We start from the raw sequence: 23,358 nt of genomic DNA, 5'->3' as shown, positions 1-23,358 counted from the left end.
TTTTCTCAGCTTTTTTGCTTATATTCTTACAAAGGATCTAAATGTTTAGATCACCTTGATGCTCTAAAGGGCATTTGTCCTTTTTATCCATTTGTTACGAATTTGTACATTTATTTCTCATGTATCTGCTGTGGGATTAGCCTTGTGATTTTAAGCTCTGTGAGTCCACTGTCTTCCTTTCCACTCTCTGCAGATTTTATTTTAAATGCAGTAACACTATTTTTGGCAGCATGTTAGTTGATGAGTCAGCTGAAAAAGAATACTACAATGTTTAATCCCAGATACGTCCACTGCCTTGGTGCCTTTTGCTCCTGTAAGAAATTCCAATATTATCTCTATGGTTTATGTTCTCTGTGCCTTTTCCTTCTTAGCATGTTTTCCTAGTTAGTTCCCAGTAAGTCTTCCAAAAGAAAGCTGATGTAAAAATTGTTTTTCTTTTACTTTCTTGGTCTTTATTGGAAGATATTGCTTGCAAATATAGGGTGCAATATTATTTAAATCCCCTTCAATTCATTTTTCAAACTTCTTATAAAACCTCAGCATTAGTGGCACTGTCTTGGGCCCTTTCTCCTGTCTGGACTATGATCCAATCCAGTGATTCCTTGATGCTCAAGGCATCTGTTTTGAATTATGTCCCATTCCAAACGGATGTGTAATATCAAGAGCTTTGCATGCTCCCAGAAGCTTATCCCTTAAAGACTTATTTCTCAACACTTACCCACTGCGGGCTTTGGCTCCACAGGATCACTGTAGCCGCCAAGAATATCTAGAGAATCTCAGAGATCAGGTACTTTCAACCATCTCCATGTCAAATTCCTTTCACCCCGATGTGACATTCTTCCTGTCCCTATCCACAGCTGGAATGGCACAGGAGAGCTGTGACACAGAAAAAAAAAAAAAAAAAAAAAAAAGCAGCTCTCCTTCCAGGCAAATAGTTGCTGCTGTGCTTCTACAACATTCTTGCCTTCTGCAACTCTCAGGTTGATCTTCCAAGACTCGGGGAACGCAGCCAAACCTTAGCTCTGGCCAATAACCAAGGGGCAAGTCAGTGCCAGCATGACAAAAGCAACCACAGCTTCATCTCAGCTGTAAATACAAGGGCTGGGACTTTCCCTGAGAGTTTGACGGGAAGTTCTTTCACCCAGCACAGATAGCCGAGGCTTGCAACATCCCATCGTCTTGCCCTCCCCTGTGTGCTCACCCTGGCTTCCAGTAGATAAATGCGGGCAAGGCTGTTGGGGTTTCTGCACTCTGCTCCAGGCAACAGGTCCTCTTCTTCAGCTCCTGAGGTCTCTCTTGCTCCATCACAAACAGCATCTCACTGGCTGGGAAAGCACTGCCTTGCCTAGGGGACTGCAGGAGGTTGAGTGCACAGGTGAGTTTTACACAGACAAGCCACAGGTTGCTCTCACTTCTGCAGGTGGGAATGGGGAACAGCATGGCTAAACTATCAAACTGAGAAATCTAGGTGGGCTTGAACTTAAAACTTTAAGTCTCCTGATAAATTTTTATCCCAGCCTTTCTCCCTGCTAGACAAAAAAAAAACCAAAACAAAACAAAACAAAACAAAGCCAGGGCATGTCTCTTGGTTTTGTATTGGCATTATACAACCTATTAGTCACTAACAGCTGATGTAAGGAAGCCCTGACACACAGGGAAGGGTTTGTATCTGTAAAGTTAGGACAAGCCAGAACTTTGGATTAGTCAATCAGTATTCAGAGAGTTTATGTAGCAGATGACAAGTTTATTTAATCTTCCAGAGGTGTTTGCTATAGTTAAAGAAGGAGAAAGCTTCTGCAAATAAGGATTGATCAGTGGGTTTTAAATGATGAAGCTGGAAAGCAGATTTTCTTTCCTAAGCCAGAGCCAAAATTCTGGTTTGAATTTTAGCAGCCAGTACAGGTACTCCAAGGGTGTTTGATTTACCCCAAATCATAAGTTATTGCTAATAACAGTTGGAACTAATGATTCTTTTCACTTCTGGATTCATATGTGGATTTCATGTTTTCTCTTCCCTTTCAAGCAGCGTACCAATTTTTTATCCTGTTTAATATTTTATAAGCAAGAGGCTTCAATGCTGCAGAAAGAAATGGATTTTTCTTAAATATTGTCTTATGCCATCTTCCACATTATTGATTCACAGAACATTCACAGCTGTCAGAACTGTTCTTCAACTTTGATACAGGAAAATTTCATATCCCCTCTAAATCTACAAACACAAACTGTCACTCAGACTATAGGCCAGTTTTTTTAAAGATTGTTGAGACTTTATAAAATGATACGATTAGTGGAATTTTTAGATGTGGCTTTCCTGAAGCTCCTAGATTTGTTAATAGCAATGATTTAGACTAGCATGAAGTAGTACTGTACCTACATACCAGAATATTCTGAGAATCATTGAGAAATCAAGCATCCCTGTACTTTCTTCCTCCATTGGAATTTTCTTATATAAACATATTAAGCGTTTTTCATATTTGCACCATTTTAGGCGGATGGTACGTTTTTAAATTACTTCTCTTAGTTACAGGCAGAAACGATAATCGGATAAGGGGTCTACTTCATGTCGAGAAATTATTAACAAAGTGTGTTGCCTATGTTAGTGTTTTATTTCAGAGTGGCAGCTCACTTGGGAACTCGCTCGGCTGCCCTCCGCTGCATACCGTGCAGTGTTTCACATCGCAGAGCAGGCGAGGGACATGCAGTCTCAGATGCTCTTGTGTCAAACGAAACAATCCCACCACTGATGGCAGTTAAGCACACAGGATCAGACCAGAGCTAGTCCAAAATAAAAACCCTAGCAATGTGCCTAGTGTGGGCGTTGGGTGCTCAGAAGTACATTTTCCTCCCTACAAACCCAGTCGCTCAAAAATACAGACAGCAACCGAGGCTTTCAGGGAAAGCAGTTAAAATCTTCCTATTTTAAGGCCTCCCTCACTGCTTTCCAGTCTATTTTTATCAAAACCTGTTTATTTTATTTGGTAACTTCAAGATTTGAGCCAAACATTTCTCCCATTCTGTTCTCGGTTACACTGCTAGCAGAGTGGAATTGCAACATTTTAAACATTTTATTTTCTGTGGGACATTTCATAGATATTGGTGTTTTGACTTAATTTTTATTCTATTTAGATTTTAACATATGTAGACTTTGGGTTTTGAAAGCTGGTTTTCAGGAAGAAAAGGTAGGGACAGGTATTTGAATGTCACCTTTATAGATGCTTATTGCAGTTCAGATGTGGGTATTTTTGTCCCTATATGCTCCAAAACAGATTGGGGTGTTTTTTCCTCTTTTGACATCACTGTTTAGACTCACATACTCTCTTCTTTTTCAAAATTTCTCCAATATGTGTTCCCCTTAATGAGAGCATGGCCAATAAATGTCAGTAAATTCACTTACTTGATGTCGTAGGCAGGGCTGTGAGAAATAGGTGCACTCTCAAACATCCCCATGGACCATTTTCACAGCTGCCAATGACACCTCTCTCCTCACTGCTGCGGTGGTTTGGGCAGGGTGCTCCGGCAGTGCTGCAGCAGGCAGTGGGTGGCAGCTCAGGTAATCGCTGGTGATGTCGGTGCTTCTTGGAAATGGAGGAGGAGCGGGAATAGCTGCCAGCAAAAGCCTTAATTAGAGGACTGGCAAGGCTGCCTCCCAAGCTCATAGTGACTACTGAGTACAGCCCTGGAGACGCAATTGCAAAGGTGGCTTGTTCTTTTTTAACTTTACTAAGCTGTTGAGATGACCCTCTCCTGGCTGGATTACCGGAGGAATGCTCTTAACTTTGATGGTGGCGATGTGCTGGAGGCACAGAGTCGGGCTGCACAGCTCAGGACGGCTCTTCTCATGCTCGGCTGAGCGACTTTGTGCATCACACTAGCAAAAGTGCCGCAGATCACCCCAGTTCAGCGACAGGGCTAGGTCTAAACCTCCACTGGGAGATGTAGATCCCATGACTTGCTTTGGAAAACATGAGGTAAAGATTAAATTAGGAGTGAGGACAGGTTTTCAGCTCTGGAGGATTTCCTTCCATGTACTTTTCCCAAGTGGAGCAGCCTCACCAGAACAAATCTGAATGTGCAGAAAAATCATTTCCGTAACAGCATGATATCCTATAAAAATTAGAATATTAATAAAACTCATTTGAATTCTACAACCTGAACCACACCAGAGCTTCATATAACTTGGCACTTCAAAGGTGCTTAATTATAATAATCTGCTACAAACTGCTTGATCAATGGTGGAAGCGGCTCAGCCATTCACCTCAAACAATTTACAGCACCTGAGAACTGGGATCAAAGTGTCTTACTGCTGCCTGACACCAATCCATTAGCGATACCAACTATGTGAGCAAGTTTCTGTAGGCCTCTAGATAAACAGACTTTAAGTGCTAAGAAATTTAGCGGAGAGATGGTTGCCAAAGAGCAAAACACTTTCTGGCATCATTAGAGCACAGGAATGTTTGACAAAGGGTTGCTCTGGGGTGGTCTCATGCTACAAGGACTGTGACAGCAGGAAATATGTAAAAAGACAGGAGTACTCACAACAAGTGGGTTATTATGCAATAATTGTAATAGCATAAAATGGTAATGCAATAAAGACAATGGGTCTATTCAGAAAAGCCAGTTCCTCATTTTGTATTGCATTTCTTTGCTGGAGACGCAGGAGAGGGTCACCCTGCAGGAGGGAATTATTTTGTCCGATTAGGCAATTACAAAAGCAGTGTGACACTTTGTTTCCTGGTACACATTCAGCTCAATTTCATCCCAAATTAGACAGAGTAGACCTCAGTAACTTCCAGGACTACGCAGCATTGGTAGTGTTAGAGTCAGGCTTTTTTTGTGGATCTCAGAAGTGACTGCACATATATTTAGGGGAAAAACTCACCCTGAAAACCACCCAGCAGATCTAAAATCTTTTGCTTGTAAAATTAATGGAAGATCCATGCCAGCAGTGAACGTCAATACTTCCCTACGTCAATCTAAAAGATTTTTTTCTTAAAAATCTGGATTGGAAATTGGATTCAAACTTCTGGATTAACAACCTAGAGCACTACCAAAAGTGGTAGCTGGGGCTCTTTAAGAGAAATGAACTATAACAGTTGTTATTTTGATTGGTGACACAGGCTGAGAAACGTATTTACTTAAGGAATTATTTCTTTAAATATGTCATTTTAAAAATTAAGATTGAAGGATTTTGAGCCAAGTTCCCTATCAGCACAAAAGTAAGTTACTTCCTTTTCATTTATCTCTGCTCTATATCATGTCCCAAATAGCCACCTTTTCCCTCACTAAAATTGCACAGACAGGGCCTGGTGCGCACCTTTCTCGCATATTGCATGGTCTTGACCTGCAGACCCAAGAGCATAACTCCTGCCTTGACCCCACATATTTCACAGGGATAGGAACAAGAGGTACCCAGAGACCTTGACTGAGACCCAGGTGCAAGTAGAAGACAGAAACTGGGATAATTTCTCTCTGAAGGTGGCAGATTGCCTAACAGACAGTACCTCAGCAGAGAAGTTTCATTCGGAACAACACCTGGGGTAGGAGCAAAGGTAATGACCCACTGCTGCACACACCCATCCCCTCTTGCCAGGCCAGGGAATTACCTGGGCTTGGGCATCTGCAAAACCTAGATCTTTCCATTTCTCAGTATAGGATGCTACCCTTAAGAGTTCTGCAAATTTTGGATGAATCTCACCTCTGTTTATTTTTTATTTTAAATTCAGGCTTCTCAGCAGTTTATTTTCAAAGCCTGTAGCTTAATGTTGTTGCTTAAAGACTCCTGAAATCACTGGCTCAGTAAGAAGAGGAATTTCTTCCATCTTGAGAAAGAAGCAGTTTTTAAAGTATTGCCTGATAAGAATTTTTTCCATGCTGAAAAATGCAACAGCATTTAAAACTGTCTCTTATTTTAATAAGGAATATAACGTCTTTATTTCTGAAGGTATCAGTGTTCATTTTGTCCTGAAGGCAGGCATGTCAGATGCCACGTGACTGAAGTCAAGTAGGAGAGGAAAATGTTCAAGTCCATGCAAAAGAAAGGAAGGAAACCAAAAGGAGCAAGTAGATACATTTAATGTGCTCCATATTAAGTGAATAAGGAGCCGATAAAATTATCTACTGTTAAATCACATGCCTTTAAACAGTTTTTTATAGCAGCATTTTGGTGTATAGGCTTGTGTAAGCAAGAACATAGATTAACGAACTTTCTGTAAAATCTGCTTGGCCATGTTCCAGACATGTTGCAAATCCATATATATTTGTTTTGACAACAAAACTTCATATTCATGCTCCTTTTTTCTTAAATCTTTCCTCGTACTCTCCCTCCCACTCCTCAGGTTTCTAAGACTGTAAGACAGCCAAGAACACTGTCACTTGGCCTTTGATTTCATTGCAGGTGTTACAAAGCAAGTGGGCTTCATTTTCTTCCCGCTTGTGACAACCCAGTCCAAAAGCAAGTTAACTGAAAATCAACAATTCCATTAGTGTAAATGGGAAGAGAATCAGGCTTATCGTGCACTCCTACAGCTCACAGTAAATACGTGGCTTGGACTCCTGCATTTTTGGCTCTCTGAAGGTCTGGGTCTGTTTGCTGGTGCAATGCTTGCTAATTTCAATCTCAATGTATCCTACTGATGAGCTGTCAGAAAAAGCATCCCAAATAACATTCCCTACCTCGTCCTCCATGCCTTTCATCAGACCACAATGACATTGGGTCACAACTGAAGAGCCATTTCTCACTTTTTTCCTTGTCTTTTGGTGGTATAGACATGCACGTGTATGTGTGCACATCATGAATTTTTTAGGGTGTCCATTATTTTAGCCTGATTTCTGTATGAAGTGAGATTTCTCTGATCATGCAGAGGTATGTGAGTGTATGTATGTTTACGTGTGTTCCTCAACCATTTTTTTAGTGATCACTTCAAACAAATATACCAGGAGGAGAGAGGGGTCTGTTTGCCTTATGTTGCATGAAAAAAAAGGCAACTGAAGACCCCACAGAAGAGCCCTGAAAAATGAATTCTCCTGTGACTATATACATTTAAAAGACCTAAAAAGCCACATGAGAAGAAATGTTATAGGAGTCATCTCCTATGATTTGAAACAGCTTCAATCAGTGCTCGTAATCAGCCAAGAAACACAAACCCCTAGGAAGCCAGGCTTCATTATTTCTAGTGTTATTTCTCTGTGAGACAGAGCTATTTGTTAATATCTCTAAATGGCAAATAAAAGATGCTCAGAAGAATAGCTTTACAGTGAGGGGAGGACACAGCAGGGATCCAGGAGGTGCTTCTCCACGCACAGTGGAACTGACAACATGTCTTTCAAGATCTCAGGACATCTCCTGCACCAACTGGGATAAATCCAGTGCTCCCTGCGCTGTAGGCAGGTCTATCTCTCCTCACCCTTGCTCACCTTCGGGTGCTTTGTGAAATATTTTCATTCTCCTTGCAGTTGACTAGGCTGGATTAAAGCTTAATACATACACCTCTCAGAACAGTACAACAGCCCTGAAAAGACTGAGGAAATTACTCAAGTTATAGCTGGGTCTTACGTGTTTATGGGAGCAGTTGGAGGTGCTGAGACTTCCAGTTCTCTCAGTACTTTGCTATGATTTAGACAACATTAAGCACATCTACTTAGGCCTATACTTCATAGCCTCCAGGCAGCTTTAGCATTCTCCTGATAAAAAGTGAAGATGTGGGAAATGCAATGTCCTCTGTAGGAGGATTTATTGTCTCAAACAATTATTTTTTATCAGCTTTGTCAAAACTTGGAGCCCGGGATTTTCTGCTGAGAAGAATAGCAGATATTCATTCACTTGAAAGAAAATTCATGAATAATTTGTTGTAATACATTTGGTAGGAGCTATTCTGCTATTTTCTTTATGTGTTTAAGTACTGGATTAATCACGGGAGAGTTGTTTAGCCACATGCCTTTCAGTTTTAGGTGTATCAAGCAACAAAAAATGCAGTTTATAATTTAGGGCAGATTTAGTTCTACAACTATCAGCTTATAAGAAACAGTATTTGTTATAGAGTGCATTGTTTCTCTCTCTCTGTGGGAATGGTAAAATGAAATTTTAAGTAAATGAGATTGCCTCAGAGCAGTGAATGTGCCTTTCCAAGGAGACTTTTAAAATCACATTTCACCTGTTTTCCGAGATACACCAGGATTATTGAGTATTACGCATGTGTGAAATACTTCATAAAGATACTTCCAAAGCTGCAGTACTACATATGCAAGAAATGAAGTATTAATCAGTCTCTTTTTCTACTGTATTTAATGGACTACTATATGCAATCTTAGTGTATTAGGGCCCTTTTGTCTAATATATACCTTTTGATCATAGACTACAAGGCAAAGTGTCATCTTTTGATCAAAGATGACACTCTTGGATGTAGGCACTGTTCTTCATTGGCACCAGCATGAGTTCATGCCATAGCATGGTGTCAAAGCACCGTGGTTACCACAAGTGCAGCCCACCCATGTTAGAGAAGGATGTATGTTTATTAGGGAGGGAAGGATCAAGTGTACACAGAAGCGTTGGGGAAGCAAACCTGATTGATTGAACCTGTTTATTTTGTTTAAAGAGATATGAGGAAGGTCTGCAGGACACAGTACACCTCCAGAAGGCTTATTTTCAGCAGTTCGGTCATAAACACCAACTCAAGATCAGCTCACAGTTGCCCAGCGGGCTTAAGACATGTAATAACATCAAGTTTGATGGCATGCTGGGCTTTCTCTCCATAGTGGTGGTGAGAATCTGGTTTCAAAGTGTTTTGGAACAGACATGCTCTGAATCTCTGTTGGTGAAATGAGTTGCAATGTGCTCAGACTTGCCCATGTGGTTCAACCTATGCAAACAAGTTCTTGAATCCATGTAAAGGACTGCACGTTCTCAGGCATTTCCTGACCAGAGAGATACAGAGCTTTGGCTAAAAAAGACCTTTAGCAGAGGCTTGAGGACTTATATATGTGGATGCTGTGTGAGAAAGTTCAGCTGATCCTTGCTCTAATGACAATGAGGTATTTGGAAAAAAAAAAAAAAAAAGGAAAACAGAAACAGAAACAGACAAATCTGTGTTCAAAGAGCAGTGGAGTTAAGGTGAGATGTAAGAAGTCATGTCAGCAGCTTAAAATGAGGTCTACAGGAGGGCATAGTGTGAATTCAAATTTCTTGTCCCAGATGTCCTGGTTTCACTACTGTACAAGCAGAGTTAAACACCAAAGGTTAGTGAACCTGAGGGAAGAATTAACTTATTCATGCAGCAGGATACTATTAGAGTTCAGCTGTGCCATGGACAACCTTTAATAAGCTCCAAACTGACAACCCAAGTCTCTCCCCATCATTATAGAAAAGTAACCCTTTTGAAATCTGGAGTAACAAGCTTTTTCTAGAAAGGTGAACCTAGAAAACAGACTGTTTATACTGATATTCTAGTACATGAATCGCTGGAACATGCAGTCAATGCTGTTGCCAAGAGTCATGTGTAGCTGTATATGAATTCACATAGATTAATCTACCCCTAGCATGCTATTTAATTAGCCAGATGTATTATGTCAGGACCTTTATTTGCCTCCAGAATATTATACGAAAACAACCAGTAAGTTGCTCCAGAGAGGCCATTCTCATGCCTAGCACTATTATTTGCATACTGTAAGGGAGTCCCTGCTGTTATTTACAAGAAAATAGCAGTCAAAATATTTAGTTTACATAGAAAGAGAGCCTTTGATACTTCACTTTTTAAAGTTACACTCCCATAATATTTGTTCTGAATATAATCTTTACGACTACCTTCAGGATTATGATTTATACAATGAACTTAGAAAAAAAAAAAAGATAAGTGGATCAGTGTTGCAAATCTTGAGACTAGTTCCTCAGTAGACAATGCCATAACCTACCAGGGTCACAGCTGTGCTAGCCATTAAGTCTCTCCTTATTCTACTTATAAACCTTTCTTTTATATGGCTATGGATCAAACTCCTGGCAATGCTTTGGCCATTTATCTTCTCATAGTCCTTATATCCTGCTTCATCTTCTAAACTTTTGCCCTGAATCAAAAGATAAAAGAACACAGACATAGTAGAAGGTTTTGGAAAATGATAGAAGGGAAAATATGGAGGTTCTGTCATGGCCGGGAGCCACCACAGGCCACCAGACAAGATCAAGTGGCCAAAAATGGACTTGTAGATTATACTAAATTCTGAAGCTGGGAAGATGATGTTCCATGAGGAATACAATTTGAGCAGAAAATGAGGTCAGAAGATTTGACAAATGATTAAAGAAACTATGAAAAAGCACAGACATAAAGTTTGCAACACAGAGGAACGACTGCAGAAAGACAGTCAGGTGGCTGGAGCTGTGAGCTCTTCAGAAACTTCAAACTCAAAAAGCATACATAAATCAAAATCCATGGACAAGCACAGAAGAATAGTACTAATATGTTGATAAGATTTGAAAAGCATAGTACAAAAAGAAATGTAATTAGTAAGGTACATCTGTTAAAGAAAAATCAAGAAGAGAATTGATCCACCACTCAAGTGAGAGAAAGCTATTGACTACTGACTCCAAGAAAGCCGACTCTCTAATGCCTATTTTGTTCTTTCTTCACTAGAAGGGTCAACTGTGATAAAAGGGTTTACACCAGAAGCAAAGAGCTGAAAATTTCAGTTAGATGACAGAAGAAAGAGATTAGGTTATGCTTAGGTGAGTTAAATGACCTGAGATCAGCAAGGCTGATGGAATTCACCTCACATTGTTCAGGGGATAACTGAAGCATTTCCACAGCCATTAATAACTATCTTTAAGAACTGTATGGAAGAGGTAAATTTTTGAAAGACTGGAAAGGTAAGAATAACAGCTATCTTTAAAAGCAAGAAGAAAGAGGTGGTGCAGAATTACGGCCCAATCTATTTAAGTACAATTCTCAAACAAATAGAGGAAGCAAATAGAAGATAAGAAAGAAATGGGTTATAGGCACATGGATTAATCAAGACCAAATCACTCCAAACCAACCTAATTTCCTTTTATAACAGGATAACAGGCCTTGTGAATCACAGAAGCTATAGAACTTGACATGAGTGAAGTTTTTAGTACGGTAAATGTTAGAGAAGATTTTCAAACACATACTAGGAAAATGCAGCCTAGATTAAACTAATATAAGGTAAGGTTCTGCAGAACTAGCAAAAGAAGCATTTTCAATCTGTCAGTTAATCACTGTGAAAATGGAAGACTACATTTACCGCAGATATACAAGGGGTCTCTCCTGGCAAAAGTCCTGTTCCAGAATTTCATTAAATGATGTAGATGCCGGAACAGACAGTATGTTTATTAAAGCTGACAATCTGACAAAGTTGAAAAGGGCTGCAAGCACATCAGAGGACAGGCTTAAAAATCAAAATGATCTTAACAAATTGAAGTTACAGTTTGAAAAAATATGGTGCTATTCAACAGGGACAAGTGCACGATACAGCTCTGAGTCAGAAAAAAACACAGAAATGGAGGATGCAGCAATTGGCATGGGAGCAGTCCAGTTAAAGGACTGGGTGTAACAGGATGCATTTACATGTGTTTCAGTTCTGATCAGAGGTAGAACTAGATCACCATTTATCAGACTTTGCTTTACACCACAGAGAGGTCTTGGAGCATAAGCAACTAGATTCCTGTCCACAAAAGCTGAACCAGTAGACATGCTTTAGGTGCACCCCAATGCACTGCAGCTGCTAATGAGCACTCAGGCTGCAGTACCAGACCAAAGTTAGTTCAAGGAGGAAAAGTCTCTGACACAGGGATGATACACGCTGATCACGTGCTCAGCACCAGCTGTTTCACTCCACATCTTCGTTTCCGTGGCCACACACTGTTTGTTAAAATACTCATAGCCTTAATGCATTGCAAGTTGACTATGAATCAGCTGTGTTGTGAATAAGACAAATGTGACAGCAGGATGATGTGTTGTCTATGAGGCAAGTGAAGCAATTCTTTTCTATCTTGTAAGATCTCAGCAAGAATATTGCATTCAGTTTTAGCACCATACTTTCAATTAACAGTTGGAGCAGTTTAGCCTAGAAAGATCAGAAGAAAGCCATGAGAAAGATCACCACTTTCAGAAGCATGAGTTGCAAGGAAAGATCTGGGGTTGTTTTATCTAGAGAAGAAAAGGGTGAAATGGTAAAAGCTTTCATGTCCAACAAAGGCTGCTGCAAAGAGAAGGGGGATAAATTGACACCTGTGTCTAGTCTGGAGGAGGCGGTATAGATTAGACACAGGAAAATCTGCCTAATAGTGTTGCTGAGAAAGCAGTAAGTGAGGAAGACTTCAGGATCCACCACCAGGCAATGTTTTACAAACAGGTTAGACAAGCATCAGTCAGACTTGGTTTAAACATAGTTCATCCTGCCTTAGGGAGGGAATGGACTAGATAATCATTTGAGATCACTACCAGAGTTATTTGGTTTGCTCCTTTTAAAAATGTAAATAGTAAAATTACTCTTTCCTGCTCCTTTCATCTTGTCTTTCTATCTTTTGAATCATTCCACTGATCTCCCATCTGCCATTTCATGTTACTTCTTTCTGATCTTTCCATTATCCATCCCAATCTATGTCTCAGTTCCATCTCTGCCTTTCTGCTTGTGGTACTGCACTCCATCTGCGGCAGCGCTTCTACTAAGAAATCCCTCCTGTTTCTCATGTGCAAGGCAACGTGCCTGCCTTCATTCAAATTCCTACATAACCAAAGTATTTGCATATAATTGCTGAACTAAACATGGTACCTTCATTCAGTGCCCCTAGTGTTTATGCAGTGGGTAGAAATTACAGTTTTGCAGTTAGCTTCTTTTTTTCCTTTGAGAACCTCCTTTTATCATTACTGACCAAGAGGTAATCATCTCAGAGATTACCATTTTCCTTGAAATAGGATAATTTGTTGTATAAGAATACAGCAACAGTACAGAAGAGAAAGGACACAGAAGCTTACATGGATTATCTTTCAAATAACAGAAGTGCTCTACTATTAGAGGGATGGATATAAGCAAAAATATTAGGTATGCATACAAATGTCTATTACTACATGTTTCTTTGCTTTTTCTGCTTTCCTCTGGCACTTTGAGAGCACTTAGTGTAACCCATGGGCACAGAGCAGACCCCCACTGCCATCGGCTACTTACTGAGACCCCCATGCAAGCCCTCGGGCTGAGCCCCGAAACACCAGGCTGGCCCTGAGTTCCTTGAGATGTACTTCTGCTTCAACTTCTTAACAGTGACGTATGACAATGGAACACCTTGTCCTATAGCAAGTGAATATCTTCTCGCATTCCAGCTCCCTCTGTCACGGACTCTGGGAGGCCATTTTCCTTGCTTACACCCACCCAGTTGCCCTCAGAGGCTGCATTTTGTTCAAATACAACAGCAAAGCCAGAATTTATCTATGCACTGTCTATGTGCCCATAACCTTCCGCCTGAATTAACCTCCAGAAGTCCACTGCAAAGCCCACACCCTTCTTTTAGTTCAACAACAGCCAGCTGGCACAAAGGCACGTTGGAAAGAAGGAAAAAAAAGGATTCAATGGAGAAAATGCATTTAATTTCCCTCTTTCTTAGAAGGAGGCATGGTCCAGAAGGCCTGAGATTTAAAAGCAAACTTGTCTTGTCTTACATGTGATTTTCAGAAGTAGCAGATGCACTATTAAATTATTATCAGTTTTACAATATACTTAATTTGTTAAGAAATTAATTGGTGAGGAGTTTATTTCTGATACATAATGTGTACCATCATAATATGGGCATCCCTATTAAGTAATTCTTAAAAAGAAAATGTAAATTCTGCTTACTTTATTGAAGCAGATTTCCTCTCTTGTTAAAAATAGTATTAAGATAAATTAGACCACCAATATTAAAGGCAGCATTAACGCTCTTACGTTAACACAGCTTTCTATGGAATAATATTCACTGCCTTGCACAAGTCCCTTTACATCTTAGAAAGTGCTCCAAGAAACTGTATTTTGAAAAAAAGAATGTTCCTTACATTGATTTTTCTTTTCATCTCCCTCTTTTTCTCTTTTCTGGCAAGATGAGTTCAGTGTTCACTAGCACATGAGATGTTTGGTATTAGTGAACAACTGAAAACTTATTTCTTGCTGGTGAATGCATTTCTTTTATAAGCTCAAACAAAACATAACTTTAACCAATCCAATCTACCAAATATATTACCCCATAACACCCATTTGAGTTTTATTTTTTCCAGTCTTACTTTGGAGAGGAGGATGATCTGCATAGTTCACTCAGCAATAACTTAATGATTTCTTGAGGGCAAATACAGACGTTTTCAACTGGACGATCATGTGTTACAAATACATTTTACTTTTCATTTTAGTTAGGAGCCTACTTTTTTAAAAGGAAAAATTAAGAAAGGAAACTTGAGTCTTATTAAGTACTGAGTTGGACCATTTATTAGTATTACATATGCAACCCCTGTGTTCTTTTTGAAATACAGACTATCCCCAAAAAGTAATTTTTTAGGTTTAGTCACATTAAAGCCTCATGGGACATTAATAAAACCCTCAGAGAATGATTTTTAAATATGTCAAAGGACTTTGCATTTGTATGCATGAGTCAGAGCACACAAATAGGCAAGAGACATTCAGAAGGGTCCTTTTGAGGATCTGTTTTCATGCTCGGTGTGTTACTTGACGAAGTACACAGAGTCTGCTGGGTAGCTGGGACTGCAGCTTCAGGAGAGCTGGAGTTTACACCCTCCTGCACCACAAAGCCTCCCGTGGGACCTGCACCAGCCACACAGGCCACCAGCACACAGATCCTCAGGCCCTTCTCTGTCTGAATGGATGCCTTCCCCTAATGACCAGAAGCCAACTCCCTTGGCAGCTTTCTAAATCCCGGGGCTCCCACAGCTTACTGGAACATCGGTGCTGAGCAGGCACTGATACCAGCTGAGTTGGCTCAAGCCAAAATTTTCACATATAATTCTCAGAATGAGCATTTCTCTACCTATCTTGCAAGTGAAGCTTACACCCTGCAGGACAGGCCAAAACGACATGGGCGTTGGCCCTTAATTCTAGGTCACAGCAGGGCAGGGGGAAGTTCAGGCTTGATTTTTTTTTATTCACCAAACAAATGCAGGTTTTGGGTCTAACAGTTTAAAATCATGCCAAATTTTTAAAAAGCAAAAACTGTTCTGGCTAGAGAAAAATATAAAAGAAAGTGAAAAGTATCATTCAGTATTTTCAAATGGCAGAGTTTCATTCTGAATGGCATGTCACAGAAGAATGTAAGCAAAGGGTTAATAAACAGCAGTAGCAAAGCAATTGTTTGGGTCTAGCTAACCATTCCATGCGTTTCTTTCCTGCAAATTAAAAATCAGTTCTTTCCACAGTTTTAATTAAGATAGTTACTTGTGACGCAGTGAAAGACTTGAAACGGGGCTCCTGGAAATCAAACGACCGCTTTAAGTACTAAATTATGGGCCAGTCCAAGAGAGGGGTCTCTCAGGATCTCCTGTTGGAAGTCTTCCTTTAAGCCTTAGGTTTTCTGGTCTGAGTTCAACTTTTGTAGATTGAGGACAACAGCATGTGGACCTACTGCAAGACCTCTGGGGCAGATCCTTTTGATTCTGTATTCGCATCATGGATCTCACTCTGCAAGTACAGAGCGTACATACTGCTGTGGCATGGATAATACATTAAAGACTTGAAGCTTCCAGGTACAGTGATAAAGGAGGATAGATAAAAACCTCAAAGAGAATTTTATTATGAGTAATATATAAGTATCAGAAATAAATGTTCAACATGAAAAATTCCAATTCCACTGTTCAAATGCTTCACGGGACGTTCTTCAGGAAATTGAAGAACAATAATAAAACAAAATGGCACTGACTCGTCATATTAAGGAAATACTAAGAACAGCAGACAGATTTGTAACTACCTTTTGTAATATCTCTTCTTCAATTATTTTACAAAAGACTTTCCAGGTTCTAACTTGATTAGAAACACATGCCTTTTCAATGATTTCTATAGCATAAGTAAACATACATTACTCTGAAACGTGTGCAACCTCTGCTCGCTGTGCTCCTGTATCCTTTCCTCCTGCTTTCCTTATGAGAGAGGAAAACTACAACAGTTCAGCTGAATGCGGAAATCCATGAAATGGATGGAAAAGAGGGTGCCGTAAGAGACGGAGAGGTGAATATCTAGAACTGTTTTTTTAAAACTGTACAGAAATCTGAGAGGGTGTACTGAGAAGAGTGTGCAGGAAGCATATTAAAACACAAGAAAACTCTCAGATATTTGTTTTGTACAGCCAGAGTGGATGCTAACCCTTCATTTTCAAGAGATTGATGTTTTGCTTAGTTTGTTCCTATTCCTTTTTTTTTTTATCAGATGACTAAAAATTCTTCAAACATAATGGCTTTGGCTCCTAACACTTCTAACAAAAGAGAGACAGTGTGCATATTTGGAACTGGAGATTTTGGAAGAGCTCTCGGGCATAAAATGATTCAGGCTGGCTACCCCGTCGTGTTTGGAAGCCGGAGCACACAGATATCCAGCCTGATTCCTAAGGATGCAGAGGTGTTGAGCCATGCAGAGGCAGCGCAGAAAGCTGCCATCATCATTATAGCAATACAGAGAGAACATTACAACTTCCTTACACCGCTCGCAGAAATTCTCCAGGGAAAAGTCTTGGTGGACGTAAGCAACAACTTAAAAATAAACCAGTATCCTGAATCCAATGCAGAGTATCTCGCTCAGCTGGTGCCTGGTGCTAAGGTTGTGAAAGCCTTTAACACCGTGTCAGCCTGGGCCTTGCAGTCGGGCACCTTGGATGCAAGCCGGCAGGTAAGACTGAGTAACGGGGGTTTCCTATGTCATAGAGTTCGTATCGTATGGTTTCTTAACAGCTAGACAAAACACACACGAGACATACAAATCAGATAGGGTTGAGACAGAATTTTCACTATAATTGTCCGTTTCAAGATAAATGTGAGATAAAATTTACTCTCAGTTTCTAATATGGCATGACAAGGAATATCGATAGCTTGCCTCCAAATTCGGTAAGGTGTTCACAGACACTGAAGAAGCAAGGAAAGAAAGATAGCAGAGCTAGAAAGACAGAGACAGCAAATCAGGAGAAAACAAGGGCTGCATCTGTTGTTCACCAGGAACGTAAAGTTAAGCAGAAAGGAGATAGAAGGAATATATGAAAGCAAGAATAAAATGAAGAGAGGAAAAAAAGGGGAGGCAAGCAATACGATGGGGCAATAGAATGAGTATGTGCAACAAAAGTGAGCTGGAAGGGGAACAAATTAATAAAGTTTTCTAAATCAGAATCCATCACCACAGAACTTTAATACAACAGTGTGTGCAAACCATTTTAACCAGCTCCTTAACCACAGGCCACTGAGCACAGAGCTCGTCATAGCAAGAAACACAAACTTGAAGACAAATCACTTATTATTACCCTGTTTTCTGCTGCTCTGAGTGATAGTGCTCTTGTACAACAGACGGTTTCAGTCAGCTGCTCAAACCATTGCTACTTTTGCTTTCTTCTGCCAGATAAATGGTTTTGGCTAAACTAAAGACTCAAGGACTTCCAAGCCTAGGCTGTACAAGCCTTCATCATATCAACAAGAGCAGAAAGTGTCCCCTTTGTCCCAGTTCCAAAAGAAGTATTGTCTTGCACACTCACAGAAAAGATGCTTTCTTCATTATTTTACTAGACTTGGAAAGAAATAATATTTACTTTTGTGACAGGGCAATCGTGTTTTAAAGATATCTGTCCCCAGTTCCCTGGAGTCCTGACAAACCACTGTAGCAGCAGTTGAAAATTTTGCTCCTATTTACTCCTACCAAATTCTGTGCTTACAAACTGCTTGCAGGTCTCAGAAGAATATATCAAGTCTTCTAGGCAAAGACTTGTACTAAGTGTGTTATACATTGGGTTTTTTTAGATACAAGATTTTGCCACTTGAAATAATCTCCTTCCCCAAAGATTCATATTCTTAGTTCTTGGACCTGTTGGCCAAGAAAGTACCTATAGGCTATTTTTTTGCCTATACAAATTAAGGCCAGCAGGGAAGCCAACAAGGGTAGCCTAGGGTAGCCTAGGAAGCTTGTGCTCATCGTCCATATCCAGGCAGGACGGCTATAAAGGATGTCACCAAAGTTTGTCTAAATAAAATTTCTCCTTGTTTTTGGCTGCAGGTGTTTGTCTGTGGAGATGACATGAAAGCTAAACAAATGGTGATGGATATTGTTCGTGCACTGGGTCTCACTCCATTAGATCAAGGATCCCTCTTGGCTGCTCAGGAAATAGAAAATTACCCTCTGCAGCTCTTTCCAATGTGGAAGTTTCCTGTCCTTTTGTCACTTGGCCTTGTTGCATTCTTCTTCTTCTACTGCTTGATTCGTGATGTAATTTACCCTTATGTTTATGAAAACAAAGACTTTTCATTTTTTATTGCAATTTCCATTCCAAATCGGATCTGCCCTATATTGGCACTCACACTTCTTGCCTTAGTTTATCTCCCTGGTGTACTTGCTGCAATTATTCAGTTATACAGAGGTACCAAATATCGCCGTTTCCCAGATTGGTTGGACAAATGGATGCTGTGTAGAAAACAACTTGGACTAGTAGCCTTGGCGTTTGCTTCTCTGCACGTTTTGTACACTCTTGTTATCTCAATTCGCTCCTTCGTAAGATGGAGAATCAGCAGTCACATTGTCTCTCAGGTAAATTTTCTTCCCTGCTCGGTGTATTCCTTTCTTCTGGCCTTGTTACAAATACTACCTTCTATCTTAAGCTTCAGAAATTCATGTGGACAGTCTTTACAATAGGGTTAATTTCCTAGTTTCTGTGTTCTTTTTAATCACTGGTATCTCCAAAATTTGATATTTTATTGTTGATATTGTTGATACTATGTTGAGCTGAAGGGATTTTTGGCCTCAGTTTTCTTTCTATATAGTTTACACATTAATAACATAAGCAGGGAAATGTAAACATTAAGAGTAATTTATGGAAACATATTTCCCTGTATCTCCATATACCTTTAGTAACATATTTTGACTTTCTGACCTTATTTAACAACAAGGGATCACATACCTGTCCTCAACAGTAGGTCTACAGCAGTGAAAAACATGCACCACAATTATAAGTACATGGAACTTACATGTAATATAATGCCTCTTCTGCTTTTTGAGTAAGTGTTCAAAGTAAATCTCCAATGATTTCCAGAGAGTTAATGTATACCATTTATCGCCTAGTTATCTTAAAGGATATGTTTGCTGCGTATTGATCCTAAAACTACTATCACTAAGGTACACTCGATCTTCTTTTCTTCAGGCACTGAACAATAAAACAGAACCACTCGACAACACTAATGCCTGGCTTAGTGACTCTTATTTGGCTTTGGGGATTTTAGGATTTTTTTTATTTGTTCTTCTGGGAATAACTTCCTTGCCTTCAGTCAGCAACAATGTCAACTGGAGAGAATTTCGATTTGTACAGGTAAGAAAAAGATTTCTTCTTCTTCCCTTATAAACTAGCAGGTTTACTAGAGACTTAGAGCTTTCCTCCATTAGTATCTCTAACTGTGATGTGTGCATTATGCACCATCACACGTGAAAAAAAAAACTACATGGCTACACAGCTCACCTGTAAAGAACCACAACTGCTCTGATGGTTGCTTATGGTACAACTGGGATTACTGCATTAACAAGAGAAAATTGGGGAGACACGAGCTCCTAAATGACAAACAGAAAGCTGACACTGGGGAATTATCAAATTCCAAAATTATAATAAGTCACAAAACATTTTAGCTATTTATTGGTTTACAAGATAATTCAGTTAAAATGTGTTTGAAAAATTACTTTATAACTCAGCTTCTCTCAATGCCAAGCATCTAAAGAGAACCTGCAGTTTCTGCAGACTCCAAAAACTGCTGTGCTTATAAACTGCTGCCCCTGGTAACACGGTAATCTCAGCCCCACACTCGGAGGAAGCTTGGTGGGAGCTGCCGTGCCTCTGCAGGAGCTGGGCTGGCAGGCGAGGGGAGGCAAGAGAAAGGGAAGTTCCTATCAATGAATGTTTTATCAAGGCCAAAAACTTGCACAGTTTCGTAGTTCTGGATAGATTAGCACTAGAGTGTATAAAAGCTTGGATCTCTCCACTGAATTTCAGCATTTTCTCTGCATTTTCAAAAATATGACAAGCACTAGGCAGTATGTGTGAGCTAGCAAAAATTATCAGGATTGTTGATGGAGAAAAAAAACAAAGTATGTTTTACTTAGATCCATTTGAATCAATCTTTATTTAAAAACAGTAAGAGCCTTTTTATTATGTAAACCAGTTTCATTTCAGCAGTCCTCAATTAGTCCCAAAGTTGGCATATTCCACAAAGCTTATTGTGTCCTATAAATTGCATTTGTTCTGGTTTACTTTACTGTTTTAATCTCCATTTCTTTCTTTCTTTCCTTTGTTCTCCTCTAGTCCAAATTGGGATATCTGACACTTATTTTGTGCACTGCACACACACTGGTTTACGGTGGAAAGTGGTTCCTGAGCCCATCAGCATACAGGTGGTGTCTTCCAAGTGCCTATATGCTCTCCCTCATTGTTCCATGCATTGTACTGGTTGTTAAATTTGTCCTGGTATTTCCTTGTCTAGACAAACCTCTCACACGAATTCGACAGGGCTGGGAGAGGAAACCCCAATACTCAAAACAGTCAAATTACATTATCAACAAGTCTGCTGTATAATTAGACTAACCTGTATTATCAAAAAGAAGGAAAAAAAATATTATGAAGGCATTTCAAAATGAAGTCCTGAGCCTCCTTTATCTGGAGAGTGAGAGAAAAAGTTAAAAACTCGGGCAGGCCCTGAGGAAAATAAAGCCACGGCAATGAAAAACTTAAAATACAAAGCAAATGAGGCCACTGAGTTCCTGCACCCCAAACATGCTTTCACACAGGTACAGGCCCTCTCTTTTGCTCAGTAAATTCCCCCTTGCCTCTTCACCCTCTATTCCTAAGAAGAGTGTGAGAGAAGTAAGCGGTGCTCCAGGTCCCTCCTCTGTCATTGCAAACCTCCTCCAGGGCTGGGCAGAACCCAAGTAACCTTCGGCATGAGATGGCATCTGCTCCTCTTCCCTATCCTACCCATTGGGACTCAGGTCTACATGCACCTACGCACACCCTCAGAAATCCACATGCACACGTACATGAACGCATACCCTGCTTCCACCCCCCAGAAGCCACCAGCGCCCATAGAATGGGGGCAGGATGGATGCTGATTGAGAAAGAGCTCTCTTCCTCGCAGCATTAGTTTATCCTCCATTAATATTGGATCCAAAAGAGACCTATGTCCATACCTTAGAGATAGTTGAGTAAGATTGGTTTGGTTTGTGTACAGGAACTCTAATGTTCAAAGCGCACAGGCCAAGGACAACTGAATCCTTGTTTGTACTGCTCTACCAGAAACTCAGTTGGCAAGGAGACGGAGGAGAGATCAAAATTCCAGAAAGATGTGAGATGTGCTCGTAAGCCTAATCTTTTCCATAAGTACAGGCAAAAAAATAGTCAGTGATTTTTTGTGTAAGCAGTGAGTTGTAAGGAAAGAAACTGAAGGAATATCCTATTATATCAGAAGGTTGTATTATATGTCATGGTTATATCTTTTGAAGATAATTTTGTTGATTTAAAAAAAATAATTATTTGGATGGAATATTGCAGATACTCTATGAAAATATACATATTTTAACCACAATAAAGAAAAATTTTTACAGTGTTGAACTCTGTTATAATTTCTGGAACCTCTTTTGATACAATGCAGCTTCTCGTATGCTCAGTTGCACAAAGGTGTTGGAAGGCCTTGGGGCAAGGAATAAAATGGGATCCTGTCTTCAGCCAGCTGCCTGGACTCACTTTCCCCCATCTTTCTTTGCTCCTTGGATGCTCACATAAGCAGATCTTTGCTTAGTCATCAAAGTGAGCTGAGAAAACCAGGATTCAGCTGGGATGGTGACCTCCTGTTAAATTGGAAACAGAGGATCTGACAGCCTCATTTTCATTGGACCATAAAGAATAGGAAAAATATCTTTCTTTTTATAGGAAGAGAATTGCTCTTTATCTTTTTTCTCTCTGTTGTTCTCCTCCCTATCTATACAGAGGATAAATACTTGCAAATATGAAAGTATGGGCATGCTAACTGGTATAGAAAACTGTACTTTCAAACAAGCACAACCAAGCAGATTTGAAAAAAAAAAAAAAACAACTATTTGAACAATAATTCTCAAAACACTTCTCAACAAGGGAGTCTTTTTTAGTTCTGGACATACATTCCCTCTTCACATCATCCTCTGGCCCAGAAAGAACCTGTTCTTAATCCCCAAAATAACTGTAAAGAAGTCTGATGTATCAGCAATTGGTGGAGCCAGATTTCTTAGAAACAATTCTAGCACCAAGTACTCTTATTAACCAGCGCTGGTGCATACATCACACTTGGTATGTAATGAGCCGATATACGTACATTTATATAGGTCTAAATAGAAGTTTTCCTTGACCTGTCACTCCATTTCAAAGATTCTCCATGTTAATCTTACGGAATCACTTACTACAAAAGGGATTGTGTATGGGCTTAAAGGGCCTAAGTGACAAGTCTGTTGTGAGGATGCCTGTAACATCTCTTTACGGCTCCCTGAAGAAGACGAGAGAGAGGCAGAAGCAGCAGAAGAGAAGGAGAACACAACAGAGAATGTGTGTGTTTGTGTGTGTATATAGGTAAAAGAGAAACAGAAAGACAGAGCAGAAAATAAGTAGCAGTAGCCTGAGAGAATATCCTCTAGATCTGACATTTGGGGCCCAAATTCTGGTCTCAGTGACAAAGTTATTCCAGATTTATGCTATTACAAATAGTAACAGTTCCAAGATACAGATTGGAGGTTTTTATTACGTTTTAAAGTATTTATTTTCAGGGTTTCTGCCTATCCAGATCTAAACCCCATCCTTTTCTCCCTCTCACAGCTGAACCTATGGCTTGGAGTTTAAACTGCAACAGCCATGGCAAGTAACACCTATTTAATAGTTATGCTTTACGAAATACAAATATTGCAAATGCTCTGCCTCCTTTCCTCCCAGTGAACAGGTTCCTGTGTGTTTCTGAGTGCCTTGTGCTAAAGAGAAGGACAGGCCAAACCAGATCTTCTTTACCCTCGCTGGGAATTAGTGCAAAGTAACTGCAGCTCGACCGAACACCACCTGTTTATTCCCTCACTACTGTTCATAGACACAAGAGAAAGATAAAAGATCTTCTTCAAGGACTGGTATAACACTGCTTTGTTATGCTAAAACAC

The 23,358-nt window shown here is 39.9% G+C and overlaps 1 protein-coding gene across 1 annotated transcript; it reads left to right on the top strand.

The window, feature by feature from the left end:
- Positions 1-1,276: 1,276 nt before the first annotated feature.
- Positions 1,277-21,708, top strand: STEAP4 (STEAP4 metalloreductase). The gene is made up of 5 exons (XM_010118147.2): positions 1,277-1,375; positions 16,393-16,848; positions 18,214-18,741; positions 19,352-19,516; positions 20,498-21,708. The coding sequence occupies exons 2-5, from the start codon at positions 16,393-16,395 to the stop codon at positions 20,765-20,767; spliced, it is 1,419 nt and encodes a 472-aa protein (XP_010116449.2). The 5' UTR covers positions 1,277-1,375; the 3' UTR covers positions 20,768-21,708.
- The last annotated feature ends 1,650 nt before the right edge of the window (positions 21,709-23,358 follow it).

This window comes from Chlamydotis macqueenii, chromosome 2, assembly GCF_036417535.1.
Source record: "Chlamydotis macqueenii isolate bChlMac1 chromosome 2, bChlMac1.mat, whole genome shotgun sequence".
In the NCBI taxonomy this organism is placed as follows: Eukaryota; Metazoa; Chordata; class Aves; order Otidiformes; family Otididae; genus Chlamydotis; species Chlamydotis macqueenii.
Note: the sequence above shows the minus strand (reverse complement) of the source record. Positions and strands in the feature narration are given on the sequence as shown.

Excerpts from the sequence above, each read along its gene's own strand:
- STEAP4 (XM_010118147.2), top strand. The coding sequence starts at position 16,393 with ATGACTAAAAATTCTTCAAACATAATGGCTTTGGCTCCTAACACTTCT. Across the intron at positions 18,742-19,351 it reads GCAGTCACATTGTCTCTCAG|GCACTGAACAATAAAACAGA; the intron begins GTAAATTTTCTT and ends TCTTTTCTTCAG. Across the intron at positions 19,517-20,497 it reads GAGAATTTCGATTTGTACAG|TCCAAATTGGGATATCTGAC; the intron begins GTAAGAAAAAGA and ends GTTCTCCTCTAG.